Source organism: Columba livia, chromosome 3 (genome assembly GCF_036013475.1).
Source record: "Columba livia isolate bColLiv1 breed racing homer chromosome 3, bColLiv1.pat.W.v2, whole genome shotgun sequence".
Lineage (NCBI taxonomy): Eukaryota > Metazoa > Chordata > Aves > Columbiformes > Columbidae > Columba > Columba livia.
In genome coordinates this window covers 7,020,257-7,033,755 of record NC_088604.1, presented here as the reverse complement: position 1 = coordinate 7,033,755, position 13,499 = coordinate 7,020,257, and the positions used below count along the sequence as shown (strand labels likewise).

The window sequence follows — 13,499 nt, the reverse complement described above, 5'->3', positions numbered from 1 at the left end:
TTCCCTCTGTTGTTACACTAGAATATATTAAAATTAATTTTCCTTTTTCAATTGCTCCTCAGTTGCCCCATCCCTGGAGACATCCCAGGCCAGGCTGGACGGGGCTCTGAGCAACCTGATCTGGGTGAAGATGTCCCTGCTCATGGCAGGGGTTGGACTGGATGACTTTTGAAGGTCCCTTCAACCCAAACTGTTCTGTGATGCTGTGATTCTATGATTCTCAGAGTTCGGTTGACATTTTCTCAGACCCCATTTCTGAGTGGTAATAGTCAATTCAGAATCCATCACATAATACATGATGTCAGGATCATTTCTGACGACCTTACACTTACCAATGCTGAATTTCATTAATTTCATGACCTGGTCTCTCAGCAACCTGCAATCCCTCTGCAGATCTCCATAGCCAGACTTGGCTTTTGTTAGTCTCAATCATTTAAAGTTTTCCATGGTGTTGCATCATTAATCACTGCCTTTTCCACATGAGAACAGAAGGTAAGACACAGCCTTACATGCACATTTTGGCAGAGCTCTGGTTATAACATTTCTCTATTGGAAAAGCAAATAATTTCTTCCTACTTTTACCTGCTGTCTTGTAACCAGGTCAGTGTCCAGGTGAAGCCTCACACAGATGAATCTCTCTCTAGGAACCACCTTTGGTGAGAAACCCTGACAAATCCTTGCTGGATACCCACATAAGTGACATCAAGTATATCACTTGGCTATAAACTTGCTGCTGTCCTCAGTCCTTTCACACGGTGAGACCACATATCATGTTCATATTATAATTTCCTGTCATGGGCTCTTTTGAGCAGGAAAGTCACAGCAAAGCACCCTGTCTACTTGGGAGCACCAGTTCTGATGTGCAATGGTGATGGCAATAAACAGCCATTGCCAATGTTCATTAACATCTCAAGAGATGTAGATTTTTCTGCTTTCACCTGGTGATTCACAGCCTTTCAAATCCTGAGATTCTGGCTGGTTTGTATGAACAAAACAATAATAATTTTACCAAAGCTCATTATTTTAATCAAGCTGACATTATCCACTCTGAACATACTCATCTGAACATGCTGTTCTTGTAGAGCATGCTGGTATTTCCTATGGTGTGAGTCAGTTGAAAATTCCCTGAGCATTTTGCTTCATTTTCTTTTCAGGCTGTACAGCAAAGTCATCAGACAAAATGCCATCCCTGATTACTGCAGGTCTCCACTGCCTATTTCTGCTGGTCACAGCATGTTGCCAGACATCACAGGACTCAAGCTTCCGTCCATTCATCCACTATATAGTGAGTATCCTTTCCCAACCCCATGGGTTTTCATTTGGTCTCTGCTTGTAGCACCCTGCTGTAGCTCTCCTTTACATCCGCAAATCCTTTGCCTCCACAAGTCATTAAAAGTCAGTAAAAGATCAGGTGGGGAAACTGAACAAAGAGTCTTCCCAGTGTGTAAAAGAGATGGAGAAAAGCAGGACCTGGGCTCTTCTTGCTTCCCAGTCTTAAAGCCTCTCCAGAAGGAACTGAGCAAAACTTCTGGTTTCTCACTTGTGTTAGGCTCTAAGGGATTTACATTTCTTCTCCATGGCTAAGCCTCAGTAACAGCTACATGGACACTGCCTGACAGGATTCATCCATTCTATGAGAGAAACCAAATAAATCTTTCCTAGAAGTGACCTGTCAACAAAAGCAGCTCAGGCACAGAGGTGCTTGCAGGTAGGTGACAGGAGTCTCAATGCTGTCTCCCCAGTAGGACAAGTGCACATGACCAAAATGCCACTCCTGAGTGACTTGTGTTTAGATGTCACAAAAATTTACCAACTCTTGGTCTATCACAATTATTATTGGACCAGAAAATACTTATTTTTTCTTACATCATGAACTCTATGAAGCCAAACTGGATCCTAACATCTATCGTCATCCCCCAGCACCACAGTGTCCTTAGTTCTGATGGACCAGCCAGAACACAATGTGCTTTCTTAAGCAGGTTGTAAAAGGGAAAAGGAGACATGAAGAGGAAGGTGGGAACTCCTTAACTTGTTTCTACCACCATCCCCTGTCTTGGCAAACCAAGATATATCTGGTTCCAGCAGCCTCATCTGCCCTTCAGCAGATGTCTAATAGTGACAAAGTATCTTGTTTGATCTGTTTTTTATAAACTGTCTCCATCTCAGCACTTGCACATTTTCCTGAAAAGACTAACACCGTATTTTTTAGCATCATTGATCGATGATACACCCTGCAAATGAGTCATTATTTAATGTCATGAAATATGTGAAGTATTTAACAACATAGCACTACCCAGCAGTTGTTTGGGAGGATAACTGAAAAAGGGAACCACTGATTCCAAACCTGGAGGGAGACGTGGATCACAGGGGGCTTTCTGTAACTCTCACAGCTGCCCTCTAAGGTGAAAGAGCAGTACAAAAATGCCCATGTACCTTGGGATCTTCTCTGCCAGCACAGCTGTGATGCAAAGCCCAGCTCTAATCACACACCAGACGGTTCCTTTATATAAAGAGATGACTTAAGAGCTGCCAAGCTATTCACCCTTTCTGTAAATAAAGATTCCAGTAGGACTCAAGAAGCTGGCAAAGATGCAAATTTCCTGCCTGCGTCTTTGCTTGCGCTTTAGCTTTTCTTGCTAACTGTGGTGCCAATGTATTTTTAGGAGATGGCTAAAAAAAATAAGATGGCCTGCATCTCACTTGGCTGCACCCTGCATGAACCCAGTCGTACTGAATTTGTGCCACCATTGCCCTGGTCAACAGTGCTATTGATGGCCCACAAAATAGCTGACCTGGCACCTGAGCTGGAGCCAGGGCTTTTCAACCCCTTTTCTGCTCCTTCTCAGGCTGGCTTTGCTGCTGCAGAGCTGGAAGCTCAAAGAGGAAAGCAAAGGGTATTATGAGTCCATTTTCTGGATTCAGAGGCTGAGTGGCCAGCTCTCCCAAGCAGTTTGCAAGGCTGGCCCAGGACTGAGAGAACAGCATCAGCCCCGTAGCCGTTTGCAGCTCAGACACAGAATTTCTGCCTTGCAGAAGTATGCAGAGAGACACCTGCAAACTCAGTACATCCTTCAGCTGGTGGTTAACATTTCCCTGCTTGGAAGATATAAATACTCTGTTTAAAGAGGAAAAGCAGGGTGTGGAGAGGCAAAGATTTGAGAAGGGAAAAAAAAAATAGCTCTGCTGGTATTTTATTCACTAATTCTTTCATGCCAAGAACAGCAGTTAAAGCTTCACTTTGTTTTTTCACAGAGCTTCACTCTTTCTTTTCCCACAGATTGACAGTGCACTAGGAGAGGAAATCTTCCAGCCAGAGATGCACAGGCAGAAGAGAAACAGTACGTACACAAGTATTTGGTAACAGAGCAGGTTTCTAAGAAGCCAAGGGTGAAATCACTATTGGGGACAGTATTTCCTAAGGTACTGAACTGTGACCATCAAGGAGGAGGTAGTTGTTGTGGTTTAACCCCAACCAGCAGCAAAGCACCACACAGCCAGTCTCTCACTCCCCACAGTGAGATGGGGGAGAGAATCAGAAGGGTAAAACTGAGAAAACTCATGGGTTGAGATAAAGACAGATAAATCACTAAAGCAAAATAAGGAATTGGTTCACTGCTTTCCATGGGCAGGCAGGTGTTCAGCCATCTCCAGGAAAGCTGGGCTCCATCATGCTAAGGGTTACTTGGGAAGACAAATATCATCAATTCGAATGTCCCCTGTTCCTTCTTCTTCGCCCAGCTTTTATCACTGAGTGTGGCAACATATGGTGTGAATGTCACACAGCAAGTGATATGGTGTGTGGCATCATATTGGTCAGTTGGGATCAGCTGTCCCAGCTGTGTCCCCTCCCAGCTTTTTTGCACCCCCAGCCTACTTGCTGGGAGGACAGAGAGGGAAAAAGAGAAAGCCTTTATGCTGTGTAAGCACTGTTCAGCAATAACTAAAACATTGTGTTATCAGCACTGTTTAAATTACAAATCCAAAACATAGCCCCATACAAGCTACTATGAAGAAATTTAACTCTGCCCCAGCCAGAACCATTACAGTAGTAAAGGCACAAACAAAAGAGGTGGAAACCTTTGTCTGGCCAGAGATTGACATGTAAGAGCACAGCTTCTGTACAAGATGAAATACATGGTATTGAAAAAAACATGAGCCTCTTAGCAGAACAGATAATCCTGTATGGCTTCAGTCTATGGTTGTCAGTCAACCCATCCTCTTTCTGAGTCAAAGGAGAGAAAGGGCGAGACAGCTTTTCTCTGTATATATTATGCCATTTATATCAGCTTCCTTTTGCTCTGAGACCAAAGAACTGTAGTTTTTGTCAGACAAGCAGCAGATGAAAGGTGTGCAGAATATCTGCTGAGTAGGAACCAAAAAGATTTCCTAAGCAGAATGACACACTAAGCTGCCATTAGACAGTAATAGAGCCCAAATGCTGAAACAGAAGCCATCAGTTTCTGATTTACCCTCACACACAGCTTTGCAGTCTCATGCTATTTCTCTTTCAGTGCTTACTTTTGATCTTCCCCCTCTGGAGTACACCGTTGACATTGAAGTAAGCCTTACGGATTCATCTTTTCTGGAGCCGATCAAAGAGTATTTTAAAAACCTTAATCTCCCAGTTTCAGCTAATATTTCAAATGCAGAAATGACAGTTTCAGACGTCAACGTTACAACAGGTGGGTTGATTATTTATTTTTGTATTTTGGATGATGTGCTTTTTTTGCCAGTATTTGATCTCTCCCAGTTTTACCATCTGTCACCCGTAGAAATCAGCAAAACTGAACTGTCTCTGCTGCCTACTGAAAGACCCAACAAAACTGAAGCTCTAGCACACAACAGCATGTTTTGTTTTCTGCATCCCACTGCTGCTCTTTAAATAATACTGGCATTAGGAATAGCCCTGAATACTTTACTTTTCCTAAGGAAGAGACAAAACCAGAGGAAGCCTGAGCAAAATGATTTTGCTCTGGTTTGACTAACAAGCAGTCTAAGTTACTTTCAAGTCTCAGGAAGCTGTGACAGTGGTTATCAGACTGTTTACTTCCCTCCACTCACATTTGGAACGTAAATTGCTGTAAGAGGCTGTACTCCGACCCTGGCAGAGACTCGCTGCAGGAGATGCTGTCTTTTCCTGATATAACCCACTGAATGTATTCTTACAAGGCAAGATACACGACAGGTTTTAGTACATGAGTTGTGGTTGTGCAACATCCCATCCAAGTAACTAATACAGGGGAGGATCCGAGGCTGGAAAAGCTCTGCTGTGAGGACAGACTGAGAGAGTTGGGGTTGTTCAGCCTGAAGAAGAGAAGGCTCCAGGGAGACCTTATTACAGCCTTTCTGTGCTTAAAAGGGACCTATAAGAAACATGGGGACAGACTTTTTAGCAGGGCCTGTTGCAACAGGACAAAGGGTGATGGTTTTAAATGAAAGGAGGGGAGATGTAGGCCAGACATGAGGAAGAATTTTTTTACACTGAAAGTGATGAAACACAAGCCCAGATTACCCAGAAAGGTGGTGGATGCCCCATCCCTGGAGACATCCCAGGCCAGGCTGGACGGGGCTCTGAGCAACCTGATCTGGGTGAAGATGTCCCTGCTCACGGCAGGGGTGGCACTGGATGAGCTTTCAACCCATTCTATGATTCTCTGATACACAAACACACTAAGCATTCACAACTGTAGAGAAGGAAATTTATTACTTTCTTATCACTGGCCCATAAAGCTATGAAAGGAAGTGTTTATCAGGTCTCAAACGAACATGAAAACAGAACTTTTAAAGGCCTTCAGGGTCACATGGAATGTGTGAAAAACATTCTGTTAATATCTTACTTTGCCGATGGTTCATTAAGAGCAGAAAAACTTATAATAAAGTGGTTTCTTTTTTTTTTTTTTATTGGAGAGAATGTATGTCTTTCAAGCATTTTGTGATACTGGTGGTTCCTCTCATGCAGCATCTGTCAACATACAGCCAGAATGACACAGCAGCTCACTAGCCACCAGGACTTTGAATGACCATAGCATGCACTTACAATCTTAAAAAGCCTATACATTTGCTTTCGTCCCAGGCAATATAGGCATATCTAATCTGAAAACTATCACAGGACACTGGCCCATATGCCAGGTAAATTTTTAGGATCAGACTTCACATCTCCATTCAATTACTTAAAAGTAATCAGTCAGACTTATCCCTGTGTCAGCCCCATTCCAATTTCTGATTAGTCATTTATTAGTAGTATAGCAAGATTTGCAAGGCATCACTTCCTCACACTTGCATCATTCAAGTGAACTCATGAGAAGGGTGACATTTAGTTGAGATCATTGGCATAAAGATATAGCAGGGTAAATATATATCATGCAATATGTTATGCCCCATTTACCATTCTCACAGTGTTTCTCTGCCTGTCTGACACTAGTCTGTCTGCCCAGTGGTGAGAACAGTAGCTGTTGTTCATGTGAAAATGGATATGCCTGGCCAAGTGCGGTGTGCAGTGACTTGATAACCTGCCCTTCCATCAGCCAAGCACCCAACCTGCCCTGCGGCTATGTGAAGGAAGCACCTTTCCTTGGACCTTACTGTGAGCCTCAGACTGAAGGTAAGGAGAAACAGCGCTGAACTTCATCGCCATACAACTCATATACTGGTTGTGATAAAGCAGCACATGAGGACTGAGCTGGCTACCACATTACCTGTAGAGACACTCAAGCTCTTCTTTTTGGGATGTGGGTCCACCTTGACCCAAGTACTTGGAGATATTTAGTGCCATGCTGGAGCTCCAGCTCCTGGAATCACTCACATGCCTCTTTGGGACTTTAAGCTTCTGCTAAGCAAAGAACGTTTAATCTCATCACATTTTCAACAGAGGAACTTACAAATGTGACAAAAGTGTGCTGTAGTGATCAAGAGAAGAGAAGGAACAAAAAACCCCAGCATGTATCTTTGGTTTTATTTCATGACTCTTGTGACAAGGTGCCCATGACTTTTTAGGAGCCTGACTGATGCCTGGACACTTAGGCTTGGCAGCACTGGCATGGACCACTACCTGTTGTCTCTGAAATTCAAGACAAACCTACATGAGGACCTACCTCTGATTTGTCATAGAGCATCATGCAGAGGTATTCCTAGAGCTGGAAGTAGTCCAGTGCTGTCATGATGCCTGCTCTAGTCAACCCTACTTAGAGGCAATTCTTTTACCATAGGGCAGCCCCACATCAATACTGCTATGCTATTTCCAGGACTAGAGCTAGTAACTCTTCCATGTGGAAGTTTGACACCCTTTAGAAGTTCAAGGTCCTAAGTACAATGCTCCTCCACTGCATGGTATGGACATGTCCTTAAAAGGACCTAACTTAGAAAATCCCAATATCTCTCTGAGCATTTTGTACTCTTTTCTGCCCATTGATGGATCTTCTCCAAGAATATTACCCTCCTGAAGTCATTGAGGATTTGTCCATTAATTTCAGTGAAACATAGGTGGAGATTCGCCCTGTGTGACTTTCACTATGTAAAAGTGTCTGGTCAAAGTTACTCATCCAAGGTCTCTATAACTGGAACAATACAGCAATTCAGCCATTGTGGGAAAGCTGTCCACGGCCTTCTGAATGTATCACCTTCTGAAGGTGCCTACAGCTTTGCATCAACTGGAGAGAGAGAATGGATACCTAGCAAATGCCAGGCTTGTAAGTTAGATATAGAAAGTTAGGAGAATCCCAGCTTCCCTATGATACAGAATCTTGACAAGTTGTAAGATTTTGATTTAGGATTAGGGTGACTTCACCAAGGACAAACTACACCTGACTGATCTAGTGATCGTATGTGGTGGACTGCATCAGTGGACAAAGGAAGAGCTAAGGGTGTCATCTACCTAGGCTTCTGTAAGGCCTTTGATACAGTCCCCTACGTCATTCTTGCTGCTAAATTGGAGAGATAGGGGTTTGACCGATGAACTGTTAGCTGGATAAAGAATTGACCGGATGACGATGTCCAAAGAGTTATAGCCAATGGCTCAGTGTCCAAGTGGAAGATAATAATGAAAGAAACTGCAAAAAACTGCACTACTTAATATTACAGAGTGGGATCGAATACACCCTCAGCAAGTCGGCATGTGACACCAAGCTGAGTGGTGCAGCTGATTTGCTAGAGGGAAGGGATGCCATCCAGAGGGACCTTGAGCACTTGAGGAGAGAGCCTGTGCAAACCTCGTGACAAGGCCAAGCGCCAGGTCCTGCACCTGGGTTAAGGCAACCCAGAGTATCGATACAGACTGGAGGATGAATGGATTGTGAACAGCCCTGCAGAGAACTTGGGGGTGCTGGTGGATGCAAAAATGAACACGAGCCAGCAATGTGAGCTTGCAGCCCAGAAGGTGAATGATATCCTGGGTTGCATCAAAAGAACCATGGTCAGCAAGTTGAGAAAGGTGATTGTTTCCCTCTGCTCTGCTCTGGTGAGACCCCACCTGCAGTTCTGTGTCCAGCTCTGGAGCCCTCAGCACAGGACACACATGGACCTGCTGGAGAGGCCAGAGGAGCCACAGAAATGATCTGAGGCTGGAACAGCTCTGCTGGGAGGACAGGCTGAGAGAACTGGGGTGTTCAGCCTGGAGAAGAGAAGGTACCGGGGAGAACGTTTTGCAGCCTTTCAGTACTTAAAAGGGGCCAATAAGAAAGACAAAGACTTTTTACCAGACCCTGTAGTGACAGGACAAAAGGTAACAGTTTCAAACTTAGGGTAGATTTACATTAGACATAAAGAAGAGACTTTTTATTATGAGGGTGATGAAACACTGGAACAGGTTGCCCAGGGAAGTTGTGGATGGCCCATCATTGGAAGTGTTCAAGGTCAGATTGGGTGTCCCTGCCTCTGGCAGGGGGGTTGGAGTAGATGATCTTTAAAGGTCCCTTCCAGCACAAACCATTATATGATTCTAAGACTCTATGATTAAGTTAGAAGAAAAAGCTAAGGAATCAATTTGTAAGCATTACTTCTGATTATATTTACATTAATTTTTATGTTTTTCCTTACAGACTCATGTGGCATGGGAGAGCCCATTGTAGTGAATATGTCAGTCAGACTTGACACAGACTTTTGGGATGATCTCAGGAATTCTTCTTCTGAATTATACAAAAAATACAAAGCTGACCTTGAAAAAGCGGTAATGACTCTTGTTTTACATCTCTAAAGGTAGAATGTCCTCTAAGAAATATGGTATTTACTCTAAGTATCTGGGAAATAGTGCGCACTGTCACTGTGCCTGTGGAGAGCTGTGAATTATGCAGCAGTGGTAGCTACGAAGTGAGCCAAAGCTAAAGCTCCATTGAAAGGCAATGACTATATTCTCATTAATTTTAATACACTGGCTAGCTGGGAAGTATTTAGGAATCTTTTGCATCAAAAGCATGGAAAAAAAACACATTATTGGTCCCAGCTTAAATCCACATAAGCGCGCACAGAATTAAACCATCAGCACAAATTTATCCCAGTGACAGTGGGGAAGGCACCAGGCCTATTCTGTCAGATATGCTATGTGCCCTTAAATCAATGTTGAATGGAGACTTTCCTAGTTTAAGCATGCTAAAATAATGTACAGAGAGCTTACGTCATGTAACATGTCTTTGTTTACAGTTTAATGCTAGCTACAGATGTTTACCAGGCTTTGAATCAGCAACAGTAACTGATTTCAGGTAAGTAAACAGTTTCATTTATTCCTGGAAGACAGAAATCTTTCTGACCAGTTTCAGGGAGTCACCAGTCAGCAAAGACTAAATTCATTCTGACTAGAACCCATGCCCAGTATATACATACTGAATAACAGTATAATAGCTGCAAAGGAAAACCCAACTATTAGCATGGAAATAGGATTGTGGGTAAAATTCTCCAGCGTGCAAAAGTCCAAGAAACACAACCATTATTCATCTGGATCAAAGCCTTTTGTGGGAAAGACTGAATTCCACATAAAAGGGGAAAGGATGTGAATAAACATAATACCATCTCCCAGGTCATCAGGAAGATGAATTAATACTTTGACTCTGGATATAACATTGGTTCTGGATAAAAGAGTCATCGCTTAAGTCCACACATATTTATATGCAGCTGTATTTTAGGTTTTATAGGAGAAGTTTACTAGAAATAGACAGTAGATGAAGGAAATGTCATGTAAAGTTGTTCTTAATTTGGGAAAAGCTGTAGCACAACCTTCTTGTATACCAGAGCCAGTCTTGAGTCACAACAGGAACCTTCACAGGCCAACCCTGTGAAACCTTCCTAGCCATGCAAAGATGGGTCACCACAACAGACACAACCGCTAATGTGCAAGAATATTTAATTCTCGTGCTTGTCTCATTCTTGTATCTCTTTAGGCCTGGAAGTGTTTTTGTGAACTACGAAGTAAAAGCAGGAGCAGCAAGCTTTGATCAGATAGCATATTCCAACAAAATTGTACCACAATTTTTAGATCCAGCATATGGGCTAGACCAAGGTACCTTCACAACAGAAATAACTAGTAAGTTTAAAGCTCTCTCAGTATTTTTCTCTGATCTTTAGTATTTCCAGCCTGAACAATGTAGCTGCCCTATACTATTGATTATTTGGTACGGACCTTCAAAAAACATTTATTTCCCTAGCTGTTTAATTTAATAACCTGTGCCACCAAATCTTAGAACTTACATGAGATGAATATGCATGTAGAACCAAGTCCTTCCAGCTACTCCTGATGCAGTCTCTCCATGAGAGAGAGATGGAAAACCCTTGAGTGCACCTCCAGAACTGAGACAGCTCTTAGCATATCAGGCTGCCAGCACTTCCCACTTCTTCAAACAAAATAAAAAACATCCTGCATTTTACATGAGAACAGGTCCCTCTGGTTTCCTTGGCACAATTTTCATGCTGCTGCTGGGCAGCAGGTTACAGTTTGGTTGCCTAATCAAGTGGTCCAGCAGATTACTTTAACCCAGCTGATGGTCCTCCTGGTTTCTCTACTTAGAAAATAGTGGTGGTGATAATACTCACAACTCTCAGCATAAAACCTTCTGGGATCTTCAGTAGACAAAGACAGTAGAAGGATATGTTCTGGGAAAATTACATAGATTGTATCAGAGGTGGTGCCCTGGAACTGATGCTGAATGCATATTGGTTGTGAAGCACCTAGGATTCTCACGAGATGAATGACACCATATAGACGTGAGCTGAAATGACAATAATGCAGAACAATGCTCTTTGCCTTCCCAGATGAGACAAACTTTACTGTGAGTCCTGGTGACATTTTTGAAGGGGATACAGTAAGGCTGATTTGTGAGATAAATTCAACATCTCAGGATGTGACCTGGTATCACTTCGATCAGATCATCTCAACCGGCTTCCCGTATTTGATGGAGATAAAAGTTACAACGAGAACCTCAATGTCGATTCTCAAAATCATCAACATTACAATGAAGGATTCTGGTATGATTTTCTATTGTAAAAGAGCAGATGTAAATCTCTAGCACTGATTGTTTCTCCTAGAGCAAACTGAAGTGTCTACACAGGCCTGGGTACTCTCTGTCCCAGGTTTCACTGCCGTATCACAGGAGACAGCAGTGACTATGTGGCTGTGAGGCCTTCTCACCCTTTTGGTGTGGTAACTTGAGGCTATGGTTGCATTTGTCCTTGATGGCCCTTTCCCCCTTTGCAAACATAACGTAACTCATCAAAGCTCAGAGTTACAGTTTTTCATGTGTTCATGTTTAGATTGTTTTGAAAATAAGAAACAGGTAAATTGGTGACGTTTTGCTGGGAAGAGTTATCAGGGGAACTAACATGTATTATCAGAGTTTTGATTCAAGCTCTCACTCAGTTCTTCTCTTTGAACTAAGAATTTTACATTTGACTTCAAAAAGGGGAGTCTGTGACCAGGTATTTGGGGAGGTACAAGTCATGGGTCCAGATTTCTTTGGGCTAAGGATGCCCTGAACTTTATTGTCTCCACTTCTATGTAAGTGGCCTTCTTACTTGGATATCACAATGGGGAAGAGTAACCCACATACCTGAAGTATGAAGGAAATTTTGAGATCTGATCACCAATTTCAGGAGGAAGCTTGGCTGCATCCAAGGGACAAATACCTGAGAAAGTGGCTGATAAATATTCTGTTTTCTTTGGCCAAACCTTCTGAGCAGTGTATGTGCCTACAGTCAGTGTTAGGTCTTGTGGAGTCCACCATGGGCACCTCTCTCACACCCATTCCATGTAGGAGGAGCCTTTTGCACAGTTCACTTTCCTACTGTGACATATTTTCTGCTGGACTATGGGCAACATACAGATCTCCAAAACACCTACTCAGGTTTTAAATATCTCAGTCCCATAGAGTCTCAAGTACCCATCAACACCAAAAAATGCCTAATATGTATATGTTTGGCACCAGGAATCTGTAAAGAGCATACTGTACTTGACCTGAGGGCACATTTAGATTAGCAGAGCCACCACAGAGCAGGGAGATGTGAAAACTAGGTGTGGAAGTAGCTCCCAGCCCCTAACTCCAGCTGTAGAGGAAAAATAGCAAAACATGTTCTCAATGCTAACATACTGCCTATTCTTTACAGGTTCCTATAGGTGCACTTTCACAAACCGCAATCAGCATCTCACAGTGATATACAACACCATGAAAACAATAGCAGTGTCTCCGCTATACATCACTCCAAACTTAAATGACATTGACGTTACATGCAACAGCCCTGAAATGCAGACAAACAGTCCTCTGCTGTCCTGTTGTATTGACAGACACTTACCATCACTTACCGGTGACTGGAAAGTAAATGGAGCAATCAATATTACAGGTAAGGTTAACAAAAGATTGTCTTTCACCTGCTAGGTTTGTTCTTTCTTCAAAGATCACCTTCTAATTGGCTAACCCAAAGGCCAAGTCCTGGGATGAATACAGGGTGTGCTCCAAAAGGTGTGTGTGTGGGGGGAAGGAAGATGGATGGGCAGCATGGTACAGACTCCATAAGTGTTGAGCAGGTGCCAGTGGGATACTGGGAACCTCCAGACACTGTGCAGACATTGATGCTTAAAACTTGCCGTCCTGGATGGAAACAGCTGTCTGGACCAGCATCATACTATCTTCTTCCAAAAAGCTGATTTCTGCATTGTCTAGTTTTGAGAGCAAGGATGAGTGTGTCAATGTCCACCACTATCTCCAGAATCACCCCTGGGGTATGAAAAGATTCTGTGTACCACGTACCGAGATTTGGCAATCAAGAGAGGCAGGTGGTACATTTCGAAACAGCAGCAGCATAGCTAAATACTGACTGCACAGCTTCCCTCCCCGCCTGTAGCTGTGATACATCACATGGCAGTTGAGTCAGTGGCATCCCACAAGGCTTTATTTACAATAAGAACATAAAGAATTAATAAAGCACTAAGTAAAAGTTACAAAGAGTTGCAAAATAACGTCAACAGAAACTCTCATAAATGCCTATGATCCATAGTCATAAACAGCCTATTGCCCTCTTAATGTTTT

At 42.9% G+C, this 13,499-nt stretch overlaps 1 protein-coding gene across 12 annotated transcripts in view; it reads left to right on the top strand.

The window, feature by feature from the left end:
* ADGRF5 (adhesion G protein-coupled receptor F5) overlaps nt 1-13,499 on the top strand; it is a 44,848-nt gene that overhangs the window by 16,884 nt on the left and 14,465 nt on the right. For 5 of the 12 annotated variants that reach the window (XM_065055728.1, XM_005512279.3, XM_005512277.3 and 2 more), the window contains 10 exons: nt 645-755; nt 1,155-1,285; nt 3,278-3,338; nt 4,512-4,682; nt 6,422-6,601; nt 9,033-9,160; nt 9,631-9,689; nt 10,365-10,507; nt 11,233-11,445; nt 12,580-12,813. In XM_065055728.1, the coding sequence (XP_064911800.1) occupies nt 1,181-1,285; nt 3,278-3,338; nt 4,512-4,682; nt 6,422-6,601; nt 9,033-9,160; nt 9,631-9,689; nt 10,365-10,507; nt 11,233-11,445; nt 12,580-12,813 (1,294 nt within the window). In that variant the 5' untranslated portion in view covers nt 645-755; nt 1,155-1,180. Of the gene's footprint in view, nt 1-600; nt 756-1,154; nt 1,286-3,277; nt 3,339-4,511; nt 4,683-6,421; nt 6,602-9,032; nt 9,161-9,630; nt 9,690-10,364; nt 10,508-11,232; nt 11,446-12,579; nt 12,814-13,499 lie in introns of all 12 variants that reach the window. The other 7 variants (XM_005512278.3, XM_005512275.3, XM_005512276.3 and 4 more) reach the window with 2 other exon arrangements.